The 24,696-nt window shown below is 34.6% G+C and overlaps 5 protein-coding genes and 1 pseudogene across 5 annotated transcripts; 2 read left to right on the forward strand and 4 right to left on the reverse strand.

The window, feature by feature from the left end:
* LOC104749784 (ubiquinone biosynthesis O-methyltransferase, mitochondrial) lies at nucleotides 1,129–3,996 on the forward strand. The gene is made up of 9 exons (XM_010471482.2): nucleotides 1,129–1,534; nucleotides 1,873–1,962; nucleotides 2,032–2,110; nucleotides 2,346–2,423; nucleotides 2,700–2,748; nucleotides 2,863–2,912; nucleotides 3,037–3,186; nucleotides 3,293–3,373; nucleotides 3,558–3,996. Exons 1-9 carry the CDS (start codon nucleotides 1,260–1,262, stop codon nucleotides 3,675–3,677), a joined length of 972 nt encoding a protein of 323 aa, XP_010469784.1. The 5' UTR covers nucleotides 1,129–1,259; the 3' UTR covers nucleotides 3,678–3,996.
* Nucleotides 4,120–8,203, reverse strand: LOC104749785 (annotated as a pseudogene).
* LOC104753374 (protein trichome birefringence-like 43) lies at nucleotides 11,462–13,824 on the reverse strand. Its single transcript, XM_019238071.1, has 5 exons — nucleotides 13,553–13,824; nucleotides 12,703–12,880; nucleotides 11,984–12,159; nucleotides 11,744–11,883; nucleotides 11,462–11,610 (listed from the first exon to the last, which is right to left on the reverse strand). Exons 1-5 carry the CDS (start codon nucleotides 13,822–13,824, stop codon nucleotides 11,546–11,548), a joined length of 831 nt encoding a protein of 276 aa, XP_019093616.1. The 3' UTR covers nucleotides 11,462–11,545.
* LOC104749786 (cytochrome b561 domain-containing protein At2g30890-like) lies at nucleotides 14,778–17,208 on the reverse strand. The gene is made up of 4 exons (XM_010471483.2): nucleotides 16,776–17,208; nucleotides 16,198–16,365; nucleotides 15,461–15,609; nucleotides 14,778–15,249 (listed from the first exon to the last, which is right to left on the reverse strand). Exons 1-4 carry the CDS (start codon nucleotides 16,959–16,961, stop codon nucleotides 14,931–14,933), a joined length of 822 nt encoding a protein of 273 aa, XP_010469785.1. The 5' UTR covers nucleotides 16,962–17,208; the 3' UTR covers nucleotides 14,778–14,930.
* LOC104749787 (switch-associated protein 70) lies at nucleotides 19,192–22,614 on the forward strand. The gene is made up of 10 exons (XM_010471484.2): nucleotides 19,192–19,554; nucleotides 19,689–19,796; nucleotides 20,018–20,079; nucleotides 20,184–20,267; nucleotides 20,362–20,393; nucleotides 20,490–20,571; nucleotides 20,853–21,081; nucleotides 21,297–21,524; nucleotides 21,606–21,898; nucleotides 21,977–22,614. Exons 1-10 carry the CDS (start codon nucleotides 19,531–19,533, stop codon nucleotides 22,347–22,349), a joined length of 1,515 nt encoding a protein of 504 aa, XP_010469786.1. The 5' UTR covers nucleotides 19,192–19,530; the 3' UTR covers nucleotides 22,350–22,614.
* Nucleotides 22,684–24,149, reverse strand: LOC104749788 (glutathione S-transferase F10). The gene is made up of 3 exons (XM_010471485.2): nucleotides 23,630–24,149; nucleotides 23,491–23,539; nucleotides 22,684–23,352 (listed from the first exon to the last, which is right to left on the reverse strand). Exons 1-3 carry the CDS (start codon nucleotides 23,771–23,773, stop codon nucleotides 22,883–22,885), a joined length of 663 nt encoding a protein of 220 aa, XP_010469787.1. The 5' UTR covers nucleotides 23,774–24,149; the 3' UTR covers nucleotides 22,684–22,882.

Here is a 24,696-nt window from a genome sequence, read left to right on the forward strand (position 1 = left end):
GATACAACACCATTAGGTGTGTGTGAATCTTGCGTGATTAGTGTGGTGTGTAATCAAATATTTATTGATTAAAGTAAATCAAAATGGTGGAACAAATGTCAAATTATTATTGGTAATAATTGAATATAGAAAAAGTGGTTTTCATAAAAGTTACCTGTATTAGTCATTTTGTTCTAGGATTCTTTCTGCTATGAGTGCATAGAAGACACAAACACACATCTCATTTAATTAAATCAGAGATATAGATGAATCACATTTAAGGTTTGATTCAAAATGTCAGTACTCACTAGGTTAAATGTCAATTTGAATGTCTTTACTACATACAACTTACATATTTGTATCGTTATTATAATTTTCCCAGAACTAGGCTATATAGAACTTAGCACTTATAACTTATAACACGGGTTTAGTTTATGATTTATTTCGTATAATTAAAAACTATAGAAGAAGATATATGTTGGGGCTGTGGGTACACCATATCAAATTTTCAAATAAGATTTTATTATCAATGTCTTTGGAAGTCTTGCACTGGACTTTTGTAAATATTTTTGTGTATCTGGGATATATTAGTTTTTGTATGTGCCGATGTCATATACACTTTAATAAGCCGATGAGATTTCTCATCTGATCGTGGGACCTTTTGCTAGAAAATTACTATAGCTGAAAGTGAAATAAACTGATTCTAACAAATCCAAATCCAACTACTCTTTCGAACTTTGTGCTATCCTTAATAAGTATATTTACACCAATACCTAAAAAAAAAAAAAACAAATTAACAATACCTTTTAGCAAAAAGATAAACGAAGAATTATGAAAATAGTAGAAATTTTATATCAAAGTAGGAAAAGTCATTTGAGAAACTAATAATACGATAGTCAAAAATTTAAATTTTAAACCCTTGACTCTAAATTATAAAATTTAAATCACAAACCCTAATTCTACAGCGTTATATCTTTAACCATGAATCCAAAATTATTTAAATAAATAAATAAGTGTTCTCTAATTTTTTTTTTCTGATTATCAATATCATATTTTCTAGGCTTACAATGGTATAAGCCCAGATATTTAGACCCATTTACTTTAAAATGTGGCCCATTAAGATCACATCCTTCGAACGTTTTGCACTTTTCACTTCTCTTCTTCAATTTCTCACTTGTTCATTCCGCCGACGGCGAATTCGACGTCAGTAACCACCGACCGCCGTTACCGAAACTCGCGATCGATATCTCTTTGAATCAGCCAATCTCTGATCTTTCGAGATGTTGTTTTCGAAACCGATGAATCAACTGCAAAGGCTTCTTCTCTCTGCTCGTCGCGTATCTTCTTCCCCAATCACACCTCCTCCGTCGTGTTTACTTCACAAGCGGCTGTTCTCGACTTCAGATACTGATGCTTCGGCTGCATCTTTACCCTCTTCGCATCAGACAGTGCAAACGCTTGAAAGCAAAGCTTCCAATAAAAGCCGAAACACATCGTCAACTACATCTTTGAATCAAGATGAACTTGCCAAATTCTCTGCCATTGCTGATACCTGGTTCGTCTCGTTTGTTTTATAATTTGTAATGAATAGTTACAGAGCTTTAATGCATGGTAGAGGAATGTAATTTCTAGGAAATGATCAAAAGTTTGGATGCTTAAAGTTTTGGTTTTTATCTTTTGGATTGAGATTGATTCTTGTTAAAGTTGTTTTGGAAAAATTTGGTTTTGCTTAATGCAATTGAATCTTGTCTCTAACCGGTTGGACTATGTAAATTCAAGGTGATGTTTTAGAAGATGTGATAGTTTACTACGCTTGACTCAATTCTTCAATTATTGGCTCTTAAGTTTTGAGGATTTAACAAGAATCTTTTTCCTCTGTGTTTTAATATGAAGGTGGCATTCTGAAGGACCCTTTAAACCGTTGCATCTAATGAATCCAACACGCTTGGCTTTCATCCGGTCGACCTTATGCAGGCATTTCAGGTTCATTTCTTGTGGATGATTTTGGTTTCTTTCTATCTTGTTCTGGTGGATTAACCGTTTTCTTCTCAGTAAGGATCCGAGTTCTGCTAGGCCTTTTGAAGGACTGAGATTTATCGATGTAGGTTGTGGCGGAGGACTACTTTCTGAGGTATATTTTATACCAGTTCATGTATACCTTAGTTGGCATATGATTTTCTCATTTTTCCTTTTATGAGAACCAGTCTAGGGTCTAGCAAGTAAATAACACTGAATAGTGTTGAGTTTGGTAATCTCTCCTGTTGGGCTTGTTGGTTTAGCGTTTATGGTTATACGAGGAATGACATTGTTGTTAGTTATATTGAGGATTTGGTGACCGGTGCCTTGTTGTTTTTCTTTCTTTGAAGCCTCTAGCACGGATGGGAGCAACTGTCACAGGTGTTGATGCTGTTGATAAGAATGTCAAAATTGCTCGTCTTCACGCTGTAAGGTCTCTTACTTTAATTGTATCATTAATCATTCAGATAACTTATACAGTGGATGTATTGTTATGTTTATTGCAGTTGTGTACTCCATATGGTGTAGTATTTTTCTTGAGTATTCGAACTCTACACGTCAGTTCTGTCAAAGTTGGCAGCTTTCAGAATACTTGAAATGTAGTGAACACGTTTTCACATTATTGCATAGGACTCAAGTTCATGAAACCCCTTCTCTATCTTGAATTGTATTCTTTCTTATATACCAATAAAATATCTCTGCAGGATATGGATCCAGTGACTTCAACGATTGAATACCAATGCACTACAGCAGGTATTTTTTACTAATCTTAGATGATGATCAAAGTTGCATGGAATCTTTTACAGAAGCTGATTCTCTGTTATCTCTTCTATGCTTTAGTGCTAAATAATATATTTTCTAGCGCAGAAAAGCTGGTGGATGAAGGGAGGACGTTTGATGCTGTTCTTGCCTTAGAGGTACTTTTGTCTAGTCCATCTAACCTTTCAGCATCAAACTTCCTTGATATTTAATGTATATCTTTGAATTTCTCACTTCCAATTTCATTTTTCATGACAAGACTTTTTATTTTGTACAATGAAGGTCATCGAGCATGTAGCGAACCCTGCAGAATTTTGCAAGTCGTTGTCAGCATTGACCATCCCTAATGGGGCTACATTACTTTCTACAATTAATCGCTCTATGCGAGCGTATGCATCAGCCATTGTTGCAGCAGAGTACATTCTACGTTGGGTAAGTTTTCAGCTTTGCACCTCTTTATCTTCTTTTAGCACCATTTCGCAACATGTGTTACTGGTTTCACAATTTTTTTTTTTTTTTTATAATAATTCATCCACAGCTTCCTAAAGGCACACACCAGTGGTCAAGCTTTCTAACTCCTGAAGAAGTTACAATGTTATTACAACGTGCTTCAATCGATGTAAGCCAATCCCTCCCCATTCTATAATCCTTATGTCAATTTCATTTACTAACCTTATGCTGACTGAAACAATACAAAGTACACATGTCTCGATGTGGGCAAGTATTAATATCAAGAAAAGAAGGATTGTTCATTTGTTTATGCATTGTGGTAGTAATGATAATCAGGAAACTGTGGATTGCAGGTGAAAGAGATGGCTGGATTTGTGTTCAACCCGATAACAGGAAGATGGTTATTGTCAGACGATATTAGTGTCAACTTCATCGCTTATGGGACCAAAAGGAGTGATCTTGGAGACATATAACTAATCGTTCGCGTTGTGTTTCTCTGCAAATCTGCTTCTCTGTTACATCTCTAGTTTATGCTTAAGAAGCTTTTAGTTATAGGTATTCTGGAAGTAAGTAGCTCAAAACAAGGGCAGTAGTTAAATTTACAATAAGTAGGAATGGTTAGAGGAGCATTCCGAATGTTAAATTTGTCTGTCATCAGCAGATTTTGTTCTTCCGGTTTATACTTCATATCATCTTCTTTCCGGAGGACAAAAATTACTATTTTCCCTTTCGTTGTATACAAAACTTATCTTTTCGTATTATTTGATTTGAGCTGAAAAGGTAATGTATACACTTTCTTCTTCTTTATGTTCTATTGGTAAAAAGGTAACATATACTTAAAAACAGGTATTACACATTTCGACTATAATAAATCAAATTTTAAAGCATTCAAGATATTACAAAGATCCAAAGGTGAAGAGCATAGCTCAAAATTACTAAGACTGCAACTTTATTGTTGTAGTTTGCAAAGTGAAACAATTATGAAACTGGAAAGGGTTAAAAAGGCTGGCATTAAGTCGGATAAAAATCTGATATACAAATTCAGTAAATCTTGCTTACGCTCCAGATCTGCTTTTTTTTGTTTTGTGTTTACTAAACCTGATTGCCAAGTTCTTGTTCCATGTTCTCCAGATCCCATACGGCTATTTTGCCATCCAATCCTAAAATAACAAACCGATATGCTGAGTAAAGGAAACTGCTGATTTGTTTTTTGAGAATCGGATTTGCTGACTCCAAATTAGTGACTGACCTGAGGTGCTGAATCGCATTACTTTGGGACTCCCTGCTTTACTCAGAGACACAATGGAACTGCAAGTTTCAGGTAAATTTATGCGTCAGTCTCTTAACATTCAATGGACTGAAATAGTTAAGACAGTTTGAAGAGGCATTTTACTTTATGCAATTATCATGAACGCCTCCACGTGATTCAGATGCATCGTTGGCTGTTGCAGACTTTGATTGACTACCGTAGAATTTCCCAAATGCTTCGGAAAACTGAAAACATAACATAATGAACAGATGGTTGAGACACAACACAACAACATCTTAACGTAGTAAATCCAAGAAAAAAAAAATAGCAACTCGACTAACCCGAAAGACTACTATCTTAGAAGAACAATTCAGTGATAAGCTAAAGTTCAATCATATTTTATACTAGTCAGCTAAAACCAGACATATTACCAACAAATACAATAAGGAAAATTTGGTACCTGCGAACTGTAACTGGAATTCGAAGATGCAGCTTTCTTCTCTCCGATGTATCTAACAAAGCTCCTATAACCATAGAGAAAAACTTATAAACAAGGCAATCAATGTGTGAATCATTTCAGAACTAACTATACGGCCTGCGATTTAAGAAGAGTAAAAGAATTGAAGGATTTCATAGTATGCAAACGGCTAAGAGAAAAATAAGCAGATGATTCAGAGAGTTACACACCATATTCCAGTATCATCTGAGGCAAATACCATTGGGTTGCTGTCATATCCAACGCCTATCACCATTTTCTCAGTAATAAACAGAACCTGAAATAGCAAGTTGACAATAATATCAATTAAGGACATAACACATGGAGAAGACCAGTTTCTCAAAAGTAAAAGAAGAGTGGATGCTGACCCACATCACGAAGAGGCAAATCTCGGAATGCAACGCTTTGGGCTAAAGGAGAAGGGCCAACATCATCAACAAAGTATATCATGGAGCTATGACCTATACAAGATTACAGAAACTAGGAAAGTGAGACAGAGGGTAGTAACAATTATGCAACCAAGTTGAAGTCACTCTATAATTCCAGTAGAGTGCAAAATGTGCTATGGACAAACATCTCAAGTCTTAGAAAAATATCTGACCTACATAAGCTAAGGTGTTTCCACTAGGAGACCATTTCACACCAAACGCCCAAGAATATGAGAGATCAAGCTGTAAGATTTGCTGTTTCAACAAAGATACAACAGAAATAAAGCTCCGTAACATTAGATGAGAGAGTAGAGGGAAGAGATATATGGCATAAACATCACAATATTTACTAAAAGAAAGCCCGCCAAACGGATCAAACCTCCCCAAATTTGGTTTCTGCTGGTGAGCTTGCTTTTGAATCCCTGTATCAACCGATTGAGTGAAGACAAATAAGAAACTGCCCCATGTTTGCAAAAATGTTTTATAAGGTATGTGTTCAAGTAATGAGCATACTTTGTGTCAACTCATTTGATGAATGTTGAAAATACCCGACATTTTCCATCTGTAGATGTCGTTGCCAGAAGAATCTAATGCAAAACAGACAATCAGAGAACACAGCAACACGAACAGCACACCAGATACAATGATTTAGAAGATTAACTAGTTTCTGGAGATTGATATTCTATCTTAGGGCTCATGTACTTTATACTCTATCCAGTGGCCAACTAATACAATGTTTTGGTAGAGAAAGCATTCACAGAGCCTGCATAATATTTCGGCTACATGAAGTACAAGAGGTTTTGTTAATTGCACTCACATTATTAGGATGCCAAGCAACAGATGTGACTGAAGATTCGTGCCTTTTCCGAATAAGTTTACTGACCCACCTGAGAACAGTTAAGCCAAACAATGTCAGCCTACCAAAATGGCGAAACTTCAATGAAACTAATAATTGCATGATCCTGATTTACAGATTGCGAGGATTGCACATATTCCGGATCCTGGCAAAACCTCTACATAATTCACAGTATTTCATGCCAAGATAACAGGAATAATTGGTGTTAATAAGATGCAGTACATAACACAAGATGATACCACTTTCTTAGATCGACAACACCATCCATAGCAAAAAAAAATCATGCAAGATGCCAAATAATGATAATTAAAACCAGAAGAAGATATTACCAGTTATTCTCTTGCTCATAATAGCATATACAAACTGTCTTAGCACCACTCCCAACAGCAAACTTGTTTTCTAAGGATATTGAACAAAAAGATGGGACCGTAAATTAGTAACTATAGAAATTATAGGAAAAGTACAGTACATATTACATAAGTTATTAAGCTTAAAACTCAGAAATTTTTGGATCTGATACTTTTACCTTTTGGACTCCATTGGACACAAAGTGCAGCACGATTTAGTCTAAGAATAACAAGAGTTGGTACCCATTCACCTCCTTCGAGGCTCCAGACGTACCTTCAAGAAGCATTTTGAACTCAGTTTCACGAACTAAAACAGGGAAGAACTAAGAATAACAGGTTTGGAGTTTCTCACAGCATAAAGCGAAGTGCAAGGTTACCCAAATGGACAATTTCCTCAAAGTATATCAAAGGTTGCAACTTACGAGTTCCTGTCATGAGAAACAGTGACGATTTTGTTGGACTTTGAGCTCCAATCTATTCCAGATACAATTTGGTCATGCTGCAACAAATCAAACAATAATATTATGACATTGTTCTAAAGGGAGATTTAAGCTGTCTATAGAACACTTTTCAGTGACAAGTGATCAGTTATATGAGAATAAGTAAACATATAAAAGTAGAGAACTCCCAAGAAGAGGAAAGAACGGAGTGCACCTTTTGGAGGACATGTAACCTCTCCCACTGATCTTGAGATAATGATTTATAGATATGAACTTCAGTATTATTAGGACAGAGAGCAACCACTAGAAAGGAAAACGAAACAAATGTCACACATATATTAGGTTACGGGCTTACAAGAAACTGGGTTCATTGGTTAAACTCATCAATTAATGTACAATACTAGATACCAACTGTTCCTAAACCCTACCTAACATCTCTCTGGAATCTTCAACTGCTCTCTCTTGCTAAGTTGAACCTAAACTACTAAGAATGTTTGTGAAAGAATCAATCTTTACTTACCTAGAATGATGCATAAACCAATTCAATTAAGCTCATGTGTCCTACTATTGAAACCCAGAAAAAAAACACAAGGGGCATATAATAACATTGACCCCAGAATCATCAATCCCAGGAAATTACAAGTCATTCGAATCTCAATAAGTGACAAGTTCAAAAACTCAAAAAGTTCCGATATTTCCGAAAATTCAAGCATGATCTGAATCTCTAGTTTCTGCTACCTCAAAACTCCTTTCTCATCTCCCCAAAGACCAAACGGTAAATGAAACAAAAGCGAAGGAACAGAAGCAAAAGCATCTCGGAATCAGAGAGATGGGAAACATACTGGAGTGATCAGGACTCCAAGCATGGCAAGTGATTGACTCAGCGAAACGATGAACATCCACAGCAGCCATGATTGATGATCCTTTTCTCCAATTTTTTTCTGGCGGAGAATGCGTTGTAAATCTAACCGTGTAGAGTCTCTCAAATCGACATCTCAAGACACCTACGTGCGTTACACGGTGAATAGATCGACGGAGTATGAAGCGGAGATTGATGAAACCCCGATGAGATCCAGAGGTCGACGACGACGACGACACTGCCTCTCGTAGACGTGAAGTGAAAGAGATGTGTTTGTTTGTCTTTTACTCTAAAAACCAAAGCTTTTTTATGACCAAATCAAATTTCTATTTTCCTAAACCCAAATTTTTTAAAAACATTTCTTGAAAATTAAAAAATCTTCGACCGACCTTTTCGTTTGGGGGCGACCAAAAAAAAATCAATAATTGAAAAAAGCTTATTATAAATTTATAAGTACGAATTTAATCTGAATTTTTGTAATAGAAAAAAAATTCTTTTATAATTTTCTTTGTCATTTTTTGTTTTTTTTGCCAACAATTTTAATTGATTAGTTCAAACCGTACTGCATTATCTTACATATACAGTATGTTATTTCATCACTCACTAATTAAATTCTATGATAAACATGTTAGTCAATTTAGTTAGAAGATCAGGAAGGGTTTTTAACTTCTTATTTTTTGTTGTTGTTGTAATTTCTTCTTTCATAAATGGTTCAACCAGTCAATGAATCCTTTTTGGTTGACAAAAATGAAAGAGAAATCTAAAATAAACATGCTTAGGTGATAAGTAAATTATATAATGAATTGAGTTTTTTTTTTACAGTTTTTAACCATAAAGAAATCAGTAATTAAACAACTCAGTATACAAGAGCTGGTTCCAGGTATCGGGAACTCCAGCAAGACACCAATGGCTACAATCTGGTGCCTTGTGACCACCAATCCCGTAGACGGAAGGATGTCCATCTTTCCTTAGCTGAGACATCAGTGTCACATCCATTAACCGCGCCGGTTTCTTCATCATCTTTATCAATTTCGCCACCACCATCTCCGCTCGGTGTGGTCCCGCCAGGTAATTCGATCCCATAACCGGCGTTGTTTCTCCAATGCAACTGCCTTTGCCACCTTGTTTCGACCATTCGTTTGCGCTGTAACATTATATTCCAATATTCTTGTAATTAATAATAATTCATTGTATCGTTGATATGAAGTATATAACATTGGGCTTGCCACCGATACTTGAGGTATTCGCTGTCAGGGCGACCATTGGGCTTGCAGGTAAACTGTTTCTCGATGAAAGGGCAAGTCTTGGAATCATAGAGAGGGTAAGATTGTTCATAGACCCAATTTCCTATATAAATATTACAAGACTCTCTATGTGGTAATAATTAATCATTCACAATAGCGCTCTCTATTTGGTTCAAAACCACAAGTATCATTACGATGACCGTTACTAATCCGGTCGAAACAGCACCCCTCATCATTGCAAAACTCACACAAGTTGTCAACGTTTTGGTTTGGTGAAGAAGAAGAATTTGTTTTTCTTTAATTTGACTGTGTCTTTGGTTTTTATATATTATATATTATGTGTGTGTAGATTTTGTAGATTTACATACATATGGAGGGGGATATATGTAAATAGAGACACATATGCAGATTTTGTTATTCAAAATTAGAGAAATTCTGTTTCTATCTATGGCACTAATTAATAGATATTCATTCATGAGGAAAGGAGATGGACCAGTTTCCATTTTTACATTGGATTTAGTCTTGGAGATCTAGAGATCTTCTTATTATATGTGGAAGCTTTTTCAAAATACTAATCAATATGTGGAAGTTTATATCTTTGTATTTACTATATTATGGAAAATTATTGGGTTCACTCATAGGGGTGAACACCTCTTATTCACCCCCTCTTAATCAATCAATCAAAATACCTCTTATTCACCCCCTCATAAGAAAAATTATTGGGTTCACCCCTAGGGGGAACAACTCTCATTCACCCCTAGGGGGAACAACTCTCATTCACCCCTCTTAGTTAACCAATCAGAATACAACAATATGCTTTGTCATATCATATCTTAAAAAAAAAAATCAAAATTAAGATAAAAGGACAAAACAAATCAAGGAAACAAATTATGTAGATCTTTTATTAAGTAAATTATGTCGGTTTAAGTTTAGAAAAGAGGATTAGGGTTTAGATTTTACAATTAAACAAAATTATATGTCGGTTTGGATTTATAAAAATGGTTAGGGTTTAAATGTGATAATTAAAAACTGTAATATAATATTAGAATTAACAATTTTAAAATTGATTGCTACAGAATTAGTTTCATTAACTAATATTTTTTTCCTTAGTTTAAAGAGGCTGAATAAGAGAGGTTCACCCCTAGGGGTGAATCCAAGAATTGTCCCCCTCTTAATCAATCAATCAAAATACAACCATATGTCATGTCATATCATATTTAAAAAATAAATCAAGATTAAAATAAAAAGACAAAACAAATTAAGAAAAAAAATTCGGTAAGTTTTTTATTAAGGAAATTATATCGGTTTGGATTTATAATAAATGAGGATAATAGTTTAAATTTTATAATAAAAAATTATATGTAGGTTTGTTTTACAAAAGAATTGTTATGGTTTAGATTTTATAATTAAACAAAATTATATGCCGGTTTGGATTTGCAAAAGAGTGGTTAGAGTTTAGATTTTATAATTGAGCTAAATTTTATGTCGGTTTGGATTTATTAAAGAATGGTTAGGGTTTTATGGTTTAGATTTTATAATTAAACAAAATTATATGTCGGTTTGGGTTTATAAAGAGTGGTTAAGGTTTAAAGTTTAGATTTTATAATTAAACAAAATTATGTATCTGTTTGCGTTTATAAAAGAGTGGTTAGGGTTTAGGGTTTAGATTTTATAATTAAACAAAATTGTAATTCAGTTTGAGTTTATAAAAAAGTGGTTAAAGTTTAAATTATACAATTAAACAAAATTATATATTAGTTTGAGTTTATAAAAAATAGTTAAAATTTAAATGTTATAATTTAAAACTATAATGTAATATTAGAATTAATAATTTTAAAACTGATTAATCTACCATGTATAGAATTTGTTTTCTTAATTAAGAATTTGTTTGCTTCTTAATTTTTAACGTGTAAAAATGGTTTGATTTTAGTCCAACATCAAACTTTAATTATCAAAAAGTTTTCTTTTGTTTCCCACTTACGTTTATCTTAAGAAAATTTTACATTGTCAAAAATAACTAAAATAAAAACATATAATTAAAATAATGATGTATGTAAATTACATTACAAAAGGGAAAAGAAAATTAAAGCTAAAATAAACATGTTGAGTTAAATCACCATATTATATGTAATTCAATATAATGAATTAATTTTTTTTATAACAGTTTTTAACCATAAAAAAGTTCAGTAATGAAACAACTCAGTATACAAGAGCTGGTTCCAGGTATCGGGAACTCCAGCAAGACAATAGTGGCTACAATCTGGTGCCTTGTGACCGCCAATTCCGTACACTGAAGGATGTCCATCTTTCCTTAGCTGAGACATCAATGTCACATCCATTAACCGCGCCGGCTTCTTCATCATCTTTATCAATTTCGCCACCACCATCTCCGCTCGGTGTGGTCCTGCCCGGTACTTCGATCCTATAACCGGCTTCGTTTCGCCAATGCAACTGCCTTTGCCACCTTGTTTCGACCATTCGTTCGCCCTATGTAACAATATGTTCCAAGGTTGTGTAAATTAAATAACAATTCCATTTACTTCATAATTTTCGTAATTTTATCGAATACAACAAAAGTTATATAGAAAAGGAACTTACCGGCCATGGTCCGGAGAAACACCTTGGAAGAAGACTTTGGTTTTGGAAGGATCAATGTTTTGATCAATCCACTTAGCCCAAGTCCCCATGGCTTTCTCATACGCCACTAATCGGTCCATGTCTTTAACCGTTTCATTACGGCCGGACTGAATTTTGTCCCATCTGCATGCAACGCCAAATTAATGAGTACATTAGTTATTGGATACTAATTAAGTCCATACACTAAGTTATGTTTGACGACATATATAAAGTGGATTGTTACGCTTGTTTTCTGCCAGTGTGAAGCCACCAATGCCAGGAGTTGAAGACCAAAACGTCGGCGGTTTTCCACAAGGTACCGCTCGAGATTGAGTCGAGCTTCATTACTCGATTCGGTGGGGCTCCGACTATATCCACCAGAAACGCGTTTCTTGAGAACATGATTGAGGAATTGTAAGCCTGCATTGCGTGCAAGGGCTGATCCACGTTAGAGTAGGGAGGGGCAGTTGCCACTGTCAAATTTTTTTTAGACTAATGCTATGTCTAATGCTATTTTATAACAGTTTTGAATTATGCCCCTGGTAATAAATTCTTTTTTGCCCCTGTTACTCAGGTTTTTCTATATTCACAGGTTTTTGATTTCAAATGCGTCTTCCAATCTATACAAAACCAAGTTAAAAGTCCAACTTGTCTATTTATTTTACCAGTATTTCAACCCATATACTTTTAATAGCATTGTGTTACTTAAAAAATTAACCAATTTTTTTAAATGGGTTGTCTTTCTTAAATAAAATTTGAGTTATATTTTTCACCAAAAAACTTGAATTCTTATAGAAATTTTTTTCCGTTTCAGTTAAAATTTGCCCCGGCTAAATTTTTTTTCTAGATCCGCCACTGATTGCGTGAATGCATACATACATGAACCGTAGCAGAATTAATCAAAACCAAAATAAACCGTACTATATAACACCGGAACTTTAATGAAGAAGTTAGAAAAGTTACCGGGAATGAGAAGACGGAGAGGCCAGAAGGGGAACGTGAGAGGGTGAAGTTGGCGTTTGGTGCGGCATTGTGAAGCAAACAAGTTAGAGACTGCCATTGGTTTAGACTCCGTGAATCTCCTACGAACATCAGTTTCTTCCCTCTCATTATTCTACCCAAAAAATCTAAGCCGTTGAATCTGCAATATACATCATTCATCATAAGAAAAATGTATATATATTTTCAGTTTAATAGTATTTCTATATCATTCATATAAGCATTATCACAAATTATATATGTTCCCGATATATATGGTTGGGTTTATAACATTTTATTTTCTAGACCTTCTAATAATTTTTTTCCTAGTGTAGAATTCAAGGGAGGGGTGGTGATCCAGCTTCGGTTACTTAATTCTAAAAGGGAATGAAGAGTATACATTTCTATTGAATCGTTTTTATATTTTTTATAACGAAGTATGTATTAAAGACATATATAAATCGCTGCCGCATGCTTAAGTACCTAGCTAGGTACATTGCTTTGTCTAACCGCTAAAACGAGATTAACAATAGCATCATGAATTTTTATGTCATAGATAACATTTTCTACAAGTCTTACATATGAACTCATATGCAACACACAAAAGGTTATGGATCCAATTATAAATCCTAAGCCCCTGATCAAGAAATATTTAAGAAATTTTGAGAATGAAGAAAGATTCCAAAACAATGCTATTTGATGCCTAAACTGCCTGAATGATACAGGTACTCATAGCCCATAGCAATTCACCTAGGGCTGGGTATATGTCCTAGAACGCACTAGATTTATGTATCGGAAAAATCGTTATAGATACATAAAGAATAGATGGAATCACCTGGGGAGATTGCAGCCGGATGGTTGCCACCGATACTTAAGGTACTCGCTGTCAAGGCGACCATTGGGCTTGCAGTTAAACTGTTTCTCGATGAAAGGGCAAGTCTTGGAATCATAGAGAGGGTAAGATTGGTCATAGACCCAATTTCCTATATAAATATTACAAGACTTTCTATGTGGTTTTTTCACAATAGCACTCTCTATTTGGTTTAACACCACAAGTATCATTACCATGACCGTTACTAATACAGTCGAAACAGCACCCCTCATCATCGCAAAACTCACACAAGTTGTCAACGTTTTGGTTTGGTGAAGAAGAAGAATTGTGTGATATAATTTGTTTTTCGATCTTTTTTGATTGTTTCTTTGGTATTTATATATCAGCATACATATTATGTGTGTGTAAATTTTGTAGATTTTACATACATATATGGAGGGATATATGTAAAAGAGACATATATGGAGATTTGGTTATTCAAAATTAGAGATATTTTGTTTCCGTCTATGGCACTTAATAGGTCAATTAAACGTTAGAATCTTCATTAATGAAGAAAGAAGATGGACAGTTTCCATTTTTACGTTGGGTTCAGTGTTGGAGATCTAGAGATCTTATTATATGTGGAAGTTTTTTTAAATACTAATTAATAAATGGAAGTTTATATCTTTGTATTTATTATACTGATATATTAGGTCAATTGACTCAATTTCTACGTACGTACGAAGTTAATTTGTTTTAAATAAACTGAGTTAATGTATTTTTTTTTATATCCATAATTGTTGACAAATAGAAAAAACTTTAATTATCAAAATATTTTTTTTCTACCCACTTACCTTGTTAAATATTGTCGAAAGTCAAAACAGCTAAAAATAATAAAATGTAATTAAATTAATGGTATATATAATAAGTAAATTTACGAATATAATTAAACTAATGATATACATTAAATTAAAAATTATAGAAAAATGATTTAGATCATACGTTACTAAAAATATTATTGAAAGAGCTAAAAATAATGAATATAATTAAAATAGTGATATATATAAAAAAAATATACATAGCAGAAATAAAATCTAATTTAATAATACTAATAATAAATGAATCAAATAATAGTTATGAACAGAGGAGAGTTCCTTCATAAATTCCTCGGGAATTGCGGCCATTTCTTCTCATTCTAGATAAAAAAAAAAAAAAAAAAAAAAAAAAAAAAAAAANTAGGTTATACGACTTAATCACAGCCTATGAGCATGTTTCTCTTAAATTTACTAAGAAGAACGAAACTCGAAAGTTAGTCAAATCATTACGGCTACAAAATAATTCAAATGCCTTTGAAACCCTTTTTGTCTCTTAGAAAACAATCTCTCAAGATAAGAACAAAATACTAATAGCTTTGTTTAATTTCGTCGACCTCCTCTACATGGCCAGTCTCTGCGGCTGAGATGTTGCTGTTATGATCAACGGATTGATTTCTGTTAAAGGTAGTTTGGGTTTGGATGTAAGACCACTTGTCTTGAAAAAGATAGAACAAGACAATAGAAGAGAGTTGTGCAGTGAAGAGTATAGTCCAAAGCTTAGCACTTGTTGATGTCTTCTTGGTGTAAGCGTGTAACCCTGTGTATATGTTTATTATCCCAAGAATAGCAATTGATGTTCCTGATATCCAGTGTCCTAAAAACCACTTCCTTCTAGCTTTTCCTCCCCTGCAATGTTTAGTGCTAAATTAATTAAAGATGCAACATTAACATTTGATTAAGTCTATAACTAATTTGTATTAAGAAGTACATTATGCACTCTAAATGAAAAAGCAAGAACACAAAATAATGATTGTTGTCAATCTTAAGCTGTCTTAATGGCGTAGCAAAAAATTATCCGCATAATAATATTTTTTTTTAAGAGAAAAAACAGAAGTACCTTGGAGGTCGGAGGAAGCCAAGAAGAGCTTGGAACCACACGATGACATAAAGTCCAATTCCTAGCCGTTGGTGATGATTATTGAAGGAATTGTTGAAGTTTTTTACTGACATGATTGCCCCTATTGTCACAAGTATCACTGCAACCATCTATTTTAAAAGTTCATCACATTGTTAATTACTCGCTTACATTGTTGATTGATAACAACAGTTAAAAGTGACTGTTGTTGCTCAATAATAATCCACACTTGTTATTAATTATTTATCATGGAAATATTTATTTTGTAACAAAAAATTGACTAGTAGGTGTGGTTTCTTAGTTAAGTATCAGAATGAGAGAAAGAGAAAGTCAGAAAGAACTAAAGGTTATGAAGATATTGACGTTAAAGCTAATAAAAAGAAGAAGAAGGTAGACGCTTTAGCTTGGCCTTCAAGTTTCCATGATTATCAGTGTGATTAACAATCTAGAATAACCCAAAAGGCCCTACTAATTACTAATTAAAAGTAATGAAAAAGTCGTTAATTGGATGCAATCTTTATTCTTTAATTAGATGAAGAAAGAAGCATCTTTGCTTTACTCTCTCTATCCACCCATCTACATTTGACACTCGCACCGACCTTTAAATTTCATTTTCAAACTCATACAATATTTTCAACATACTTATGATTTAGTTCGTTGAATTGTAATATTTTGATACATAAAAAATAAAAATAATAGTTAAAAGAAACGAAACCTGCCTGAGAAGTGACATGAAGAAAAAATAGTCGTCGAAGAGTGATTGAAGATTGGTCTTTGATAGACATTAATCTGATAGAGATAATACCAATTGGCATCAAAACACCCATCGATGCCCAAAGCATAAAGCCATGCACTTTGATTTCGTACACAAGCTTTGGATTTAGTTTCTGTTTCAATAAGAACAAAAATAAGCTTTGGATTTAGTTTCTGTTTCAATAAGAACAAAAATAATACCAATTGAGATTTTTTGATAAGTTAATTAACAAGAACACATTATACAGGGAATAGAACGACTATATCCATATTTATTATTTTTTTGGTTAATTATCCTTAATCATTTCTATGAAGGTAGTTTCGTCATGGTTTAATACTTTCATGTATATATCTCTATTATACGCAGATATATATATATATATATATATATATATATATATATATATGCTAATGACGAGATGATAAATTAATTCATTAGGTGATAAGTTCAGATATATTTTCAGATGAATCAAGGGTCCGTCATGGTTGAGATTGAAAGATTCATTTCTCATTATGACGAGCGAGAGAGAAAGAAAATACTAACGTCGGAGATAGGAGAAGTTTCGACTGGACCATTGACATCAATGACCAAGCTTCTGGTGTATTCTTGAGCGTAGCTTAGGGGAAGAAGGAGAAGGAGAAGAGTGACGAAGAGGTGATGATGAATCTCCATGATTTCATGTGGTTTGAAGTGGAAACAAAAAATACATAGTTTAGAATTGATTATCATCAATTCACGAGTTCATTTCATATATATAAGTGTTATTGTGTTAAAGTGTGTGTGTGTGTGTGTGTGTGTGTGTGTGTATGTGTGTGTGTGTGTGTGTGTGTGAAGAAAGATGAGGATATGGAACTTGATCCACTAGTTTCCTAGCTATAGAAGAAGAGAAAAGAAAAGTGGAGTTCAGAATTTGCTTTTAGAGTGTAAAGAAATGTAACAAAATTTTAAGTGCGCAACTTTGTAATATAATATGATTTTGCATGGAGGTTGATGGTTTATTTTTCAGTATATCTTAAATTATATAGAGAAAAAGCAAGTTGAGGAATGGGCAATAATCGTTTAAGTTACTCAATTGTGGTTAAGTCTATTGATTTGATATAAAGAGCACTTCTTTGTTCGTCAATCTTGATTAGATATATTAACAATGATGTTTTATATCTGAAAAAGAATTAACTCTAAATAGAGGATGCATGCGTGTTAAAACTTGTCAAAACAATATAGACATATATATATATGTACATTCAAGTGGATGTCACTATTCTACAGCACTTTTGGTTTTATTGGAAAAAATAAAGAAAGTAAAACTGAAAATGCCTTAAGTTCAGATTCATCCAAAAGTATGATTTTATTGGACTTTTATATGTTTTGTGGAAGAATGTCAGATATTTTTGTAAGGTAAAGTGAGTCATGGGCAGGTTGCACTACTCAAAGACCACTAAAAATGTGTTACTGTCAACAAACATCATGATTTCACTCTGGAAGGTATACATTAGTGACCACATGGATACATATTTTTTCTTTTCAAACATGAATCCTAAGAGAATAACAAAAACTTATACTTAACATCATATTTTTGTAAAAAGGTTGTTCAGTTGTTAAGATCAATTTCGGTAGTATATATATAGTAGAAGTTTCTTCTTATTTTGGGGATCGAATATAAGTCCAACAAAATCTAGATTTGATCAACCCTAGACTTTGTAGACGTTTCATTAGGGAAATGCCATAGAAGTGAAAAACAAATGATAAATTCATACAAAAGGAATATTTTACGTATACACAAGAAAGAGGACCACTTCATGGTTTGTTTAATTATATTGCTTGCAGCTCTCCCACACCACTTAACCCCAAAATTAGATCTTGTCTTGGCTTACATGTCTACTACTCTTTTGCGTTGATGCTTTCAATCCTTTTCTCCGCTCCCCAATAAAATGTGTCTTGACCATCCCCCGAATCAAATTCACTGGTTTATGTTTACTACTTTGCGATTATGATCATCAATTCAACGGCTAGTCACATTAAACACATGATTTACTTACGACCATTAGAAAATTTGTAATGGACATCAGTGGACCAGTAAGGTAGTTCCGCCAAAACTTTATTCATGTTAGTGAAATTATTTGAGAGAAAAAAGGTTTACTATACTTTTATCTTAACACAATTTCTTTGATTGGTAAATGGAATCATATGTAAAAAAAGTAAAATCAGTCTAAATGTAAAGATATGATAACTTGAATGGGAGTAGTACAATAGGCGTGGCTGTTTGTAAAATAGGAGGAAACGTAAACTTGTCTAAGTGTCTAACCATAGAGCAAGACCAACGGCACCAACCTATGCTTTAAAAACAAATATATATTTTAATCATATATATATATTTATTATTTTTCATTAATAGCATCCATTAAAAATACTACATCTGTCCACTTTGTTTGAGCAACATTTGTTATTGAAACAATCCAAAAAATAATTCTCTTGTTTTTATCTTCTTTTTCATTATTATATTATTTTTTATCAGCAATTCTCTTGATTAATATCTCCTAGTGGAGATGTCCTTAGTGCATATGTGTTTGAATATCATGTGAACTAAGTCACTACACTTGTGCTAGTCGACGCTAGTAGGCGTCTAAGCTTGGGCGAATCCGGTACACAACTATGTCACTACCTTGCAAACATTTGAGATTAGTTTGGCAATCACCAAGGGTGCTAATAAAAAAGAAAAAAGAAAAAAAAGGTAAGATATGATGACATGTCATGCCCAATAATGCCACTCTTTCCTAAAATGATGGCCTTGACACAACCGAGAGTCCATCATTGTTTATGAAGTCTGAACCCATCCCACCTCTACATTTCTTTAATCTTTCAATTTTGTGTCTATTGTCCTAATCCACCTTCTCCTGCATTCAAAATGGTTAATGTGAGTGAATAATCTGATCTTACAAACAGCAACAACAACAACAAAAGAGAACAAAAGAATCATGTGATGCCACCTCTACCGTTAGATCGAACCAACAAAACAAACCGGTTATTTAAACTGGTCCAGTTACGTTAATTTAACCGGCCGGTTAAGTTGAATTGATTTGATCGCGTTGAAAGAGTGAAGACAGATTCAATTGCAATTCCGCGAAACCAAAACCTAACAGCAAATTTCTCCAATTTCTTCTTCAACCTCGTTTTCTTCAGCTCATCATCATACCTGGAAGAAAAGAACTCTAAAACCCTCCTCTCTCGAATTCATCGATCAACAATTAATTCATTTGTAATCGATCAAAGAGTTTTCCGATCTCGCCGATCTCAATCTAACATGGCTTCCAATGGCGCTTCTCCGGTCTCTTTCTCTCTCGATCTCTCGAGATCTCTGTGTGTTACAATTTAGTATCTTTCTTTTGGCTGCTTTTTGTATTCTACACTCTTCAATTGACCCATTTCGTCAATTTCGAATCTTTTATTCCAAATGCGCAGAGAATTGTTGATGCTACAGAGAACAGCTTAGAGAAGATCAAGCGGCAATTAGCATCTGGCTCTGGTCGGAACTTGCTTCAAGGGCCTCTTTTTAAGCGATCTGAAACTGTAAGTTCAATTCTTTAGAGTTAGCTTAACTTTACTATTAGAAATGGATCATCTGGATGAGAGAATAAGAAATTGAGAATCTCTGTTGTTTCTTTGGGTTGTTTTGTTTCTATAGCTTAAAGTGCTTTGCTTTGAGAAGTCTTGTGGCTCGAACTGTCATGGGTTATTAAAAGGCTTAGACTTGATACCATCTTTTTTTTTTTCTGTTTATGTATGAATAGCTGAGAAAATGGAATGAACGATGGGTGATACTTGATCCAACAACAGGGAAAATGGAGTATAAGTGAGTTATATCATTTTTTGCTTATGTAGCTGCGTTTTTGTGTGGAGATCATCACTTCATGGGTGTGTGTATTCATTTACTTCTGATGTATTTCCATGACTTAGGACAAGACGAAACGAACCAACGATCAAGGGAACAATTGTGTTTGACGAAAATAGCACAATCTCCATCTCTCCTGTCAACTTCCAGTATGGGTGCTACATTCCTTTTCTATGTTTTGAATAAACAGCCTTATTTGGTGTCTATTATTTATTATTGAATTTTGCTTCTTTTGTGTTTCAGGGGGCTTCCAAAATATAATGGTTGCTGTATTTGTATCCTTGTTTTTAGTAAAACGTAGGCAAATTTATAATTCTGTTATTTTTCTTTGTTTGGAATCTAGACTTGAATTTTCTTCAACATGATAAAAGATATCGGTACCCCACAGAAGAAAGATTACTTTTTGTGTGCAGAGACTCCTGGTGCTGCTAAAGCTTGGGTCACAACCTTACAGTAAGTCATCTGGTTCTTTATCTTTTTGTTTGCTTCTCTTTTTTTCCTTTTTATTTGCTTACCAAACTTTAGAGAAGCCACCATGCAGCTTATTTCTTATTTCTTGAATGATGTAAAGTTTTGTTGATGTAATGGTTTCATCATGGACCATGTCTAAAGAGTCATGTCTCTCTCTCTCTCTCTGTCTTTTACGTTTTTTTTTGTTTTTGAAGATTTTATACCATTTGAATGCTGCTCAACAGTAACATATGCTAAACCCTATCTTTCATTTTTCATTCCAGTGCTACACAGCTAGTCCTAAAGGCCCATAAGGAGGCTGTCGAATCTCTAAGCGGAAGTGGTTCTGCAACACTTGGTACCGTTGCAACCGTTGTTGCTGCTGCCAATTCAACAGCACTGGAATGTTCCAGAGAAATTCAAGCAGCAATGCAGATCTCTTTGAGGAATGCATTGAAAATAACGGCAAATAAACCGATCGATGGACCTCTAGATGATTTAACAATAATGAAGGTGTGGTAATTTTATATATCTCTTCATTACTACAGCATATTGACATTCATTGGCTTTTGAGATCCTGCAATGTCTTATTGAGCGATGTAAAGCATATATAGAGACATGTTACAGGAAACTCTGCGTGTCAAGGATGAAGATTTCCAAAATTAGCATAAGCCATACCGTCCATCTTTGTTTTTTTTGTCCAAGTTAGCCTCACTTACATCTTACAGGAAACTCTGCGTGTCAAAGATGAAGAACTACAGAATTTGGCGCGAGAACTTCGCTCTCGTGACTCAATGATTAAGGAGATAGCAGATAAGCTATCTGAAACGGCTGAAGCAGCTGTAGGTGCAGCATCCGCAGCTCATACGATGGATGAACAAAGGAAAATCGTTTGCTTGGAATTTGAGCGCTTAACTAAAGATTCTGAGAGACAGCAAGAAGCCGCGAAATTGAAGGTAATGAGGCTGGGTCATATACAGACACTTTTGCATCCTCAAGTATATCTTGTTGTTTATTGATCTTTATCTCCTATATAGCTTAAGGAATTGGAAGAGAAGACATCTACGCTGAGTAAGGAAAAGGATAAATTGATAAAGGAAAGAGACTCTGCCCTCCAAGAAGCACATATGTGGCGATCTGAGCTTGGAAAAGCCAGAGAGCGTGTTGTCATACTTGAAGGAGCTGTTGTGAGAGCGGAAGAGAAAGTGAGAGTTGCAGAAGCAAGTGGTGAAGAAAAAGCAAAGGAAGCTTCTCAGAAAGAGGCAGCTGCTTGGACAGAGAAGCAAGAACTTTTAGCATATGTGAATATGTTACAAACTCAGCTTCAAAGGTTAGCTTGTCTAAATCTATCTCCCAGGGCAACTCATTATTTGAGGTGTCATAAATCTCTTTATCTTTTAATAAACAGGCAGCAACTAGAGACGAAGCAAGTGTGCGAGGAGAAGACTGAGTCTACCGACGGCGAAGCATCTCTTCCAATGACAAAGGAAACAGAAAAGAATGTGGATAAAGCATGTTTGAGCATTTCAAGAACAGCCTCTATACCGGGAGAGAGTGTAGTCCATATGAGTGAAGAGCAGGTAGTAAACGCTCAGCCTCCGGTTGGGGAAAACGAATGGAATGATATTCAGGCAACAGAGGCAAGAGTTTCTGACGTAAGAGAAATATCCACAGAGACTGATCGGGACAGAAGAAACAACATGGATATCCCGGTAGTGACTCCTGAACCTAATGTTCCACGCAATGATCCGCCTTCAGAATCTTTTCATCATCAGCCTTGATGTATGATTGGTAGATCTTCTTCGTACATTTTTTATATAATCTTGATGTTCTGGTAATGTTTAGAGAGCTGATTGTTCTAACAACAAAAAGAGAATTTGCCTTTTTGGTTTTTCTTGTACCGTTAAGAGTTGTCTATGTATCATCAACACAGCTCTTGAGTTTGTCTGACTAGGGAAGGTTTCTTTTTCTCCCTTTGTTTCAACATGAAGAACAGAGAAATGTGTGTTAATTGTTAAACATTGTCTTTTGATGATGGTTTTGTTTTACGATTGGGGCAAAACCAGTTTCATATAAATGCAACAAACCATGTATAACTAACTACTCAGGTTCATCGGTTCGGTTTAAAAGTCTTATTAAAAACTTTGCTTGAGAGATTACAAAATATACGAAAACCAGATATAGCAAACAAATGAGGCAGAGTTCCGTTTATTATTGAAACAAAAAGAGACAATAGACCCAAAACGGACTCCCTCGCAGGACACACAGAGCTCTCACAAACATCACAACAAACGAAACATACCCCCTTCCTTGATTAAACAGGTAACGCAGAAACAGGTAACGCATACTTCTCACAAACCTCCTTCCACGCAGGACGGCTACTAATTTTATCCCACCACGCACTCACATGCTTCCTATCTTTGATCAAATGAGCCTTGCCGATCTCATTAACAAGGTACTCGGTGAAAGGAAGGTGAGCTAAATCAGCTAGACTCACGAAATCACCAGCCAAGTACTCGTTCTTGGAAAGCTGAGCTTCGTAGACATCAAGCACTTCTCCAAGCTTTTCTTCGCTCTCCTTAATAACTTTCTCATCAGCAGGAAAGCCCATGAGCGGTGCAAAGACAATGTTGAGCGTTAGAGCCAATAGTGGTGGGTGGTAGCTAGTTGCCTCAACGTCAAGCCATTGCTCTACTTGTCCTCTCTCTTCAATTGTCTTCCCTAAAAGATCAGGTCCTTGTGATCTGTACTTCTCTGCTACATACCTCATGATGGCACGCGACTCTGCAACACAGAAGTAAATCAAACAAAACACATATTCATGGATCATGATTAGATCCATCATTCATGACTCATTTCATCAACAGATCATGAATCTTTTAATCTTGAAAAAAAAAAAAAAAGTGTTGATCAAAGGTGTACCGAAGATTTTGTAGTCTCCATCGGTGAGCACAGGGATTTTACCAAAAGGCTGCAACGATCGGAAATATCATTATCGGAAACAATCGCCGGATGAAAAAAAATAGTAGTTAAATTTAAAAAAGGGAGATGATGAGAAAACCTGGATGGCGATATACTCAGGCTTTCTATGTTCTCCTTTCATGAGATCGACATGGACGGTTTCGAATGGTACACCCTTCTCCACTAATGTCACCACAGCTCGTTTTGATGAAGCGAATAAAGGAGCATAGATCGTCAACACCATTTTTTTTTCTTCTTCTTCTTCTTCTTCTTCTTCTTCCTTTGTCAAGTTTTTTCTCAACTCACAGCTATATTATCAGGACGCGATTTTATAGAGAAAGAGAGACAAAAAAGGATCTGGTGAGCTGCGTTTGCGGTCGTTACGGTAAACGCAGTCGCACTTATTAGTATTATTGAAACAAGTCTAGGCTATCGGTGGCTGCATTGTTCCACGTCGCTTTAAGAAAAAGAAAAAAACTAATGTTTTGTAGTCAAAACAAAAAAAAAACGAATGTTTTGTAATAAAACATTAAGCAGTATTGTAAAGAGACCACTTGTTGTAATGAAATCAAAATCTATAGGACTGCCGGAAATATATTCCCCCACTTTGTTGTAATAAAGATAAGTTAGGATAATGATTCTCACATTTTTTAAACGCACATTTGAACGAAATAGTTGTATGAGACTTAAACCCAATTTATTTACTTTTTGGGTGTGAATAATTGTTGTTTTGTTTTGGCCGATAGAATTTGTATAAGTGTAAAATGAAGGTTGGTGGTGCAAGAAAGTATATATTAAATCAAACGTGATTTGAACGAGCCCATAATTTTGTTTATTTTGTATATTGACAGACTAACATTACTTTATCAAACACAATTATTAGATGCCTTACAACAAAAACTAGTGATCGAATTATCACAAGACCAAGTCTTTTTCATTATAGAGTCTATACTTTAAATTTTTATAATCTATCAGTGGACCCAAACGTAGCTAGCCAAATGACCAATAATGCCTTCTCCAGGTAAACTTTCTCCCGTTGTTTAAGAGTCTCGAGGGCCTTGAGGTGAATTTGATAAAAGATACAACGAGAGAAAGAAAGAGAGAACAATAAAACCAAATTGTTATAATTAGATATTGTACATTGAAAATATAAAACTACGGTAAAAA

The sequence above is a fragment of the Camelina sativa genome, chromosome 16 (assembly GCF_000633955.1).
Source record: "Camelina sativa cultivar DH55 chromosome 16, Cs, whole genome shotgun sequence".
Lineage (NCBI taxonomy): Eukaryota > Viridiplantae > Streptophyta > Magnoliopsida > Brassicales > Brassicaceae > Camelina > Camelina sativa.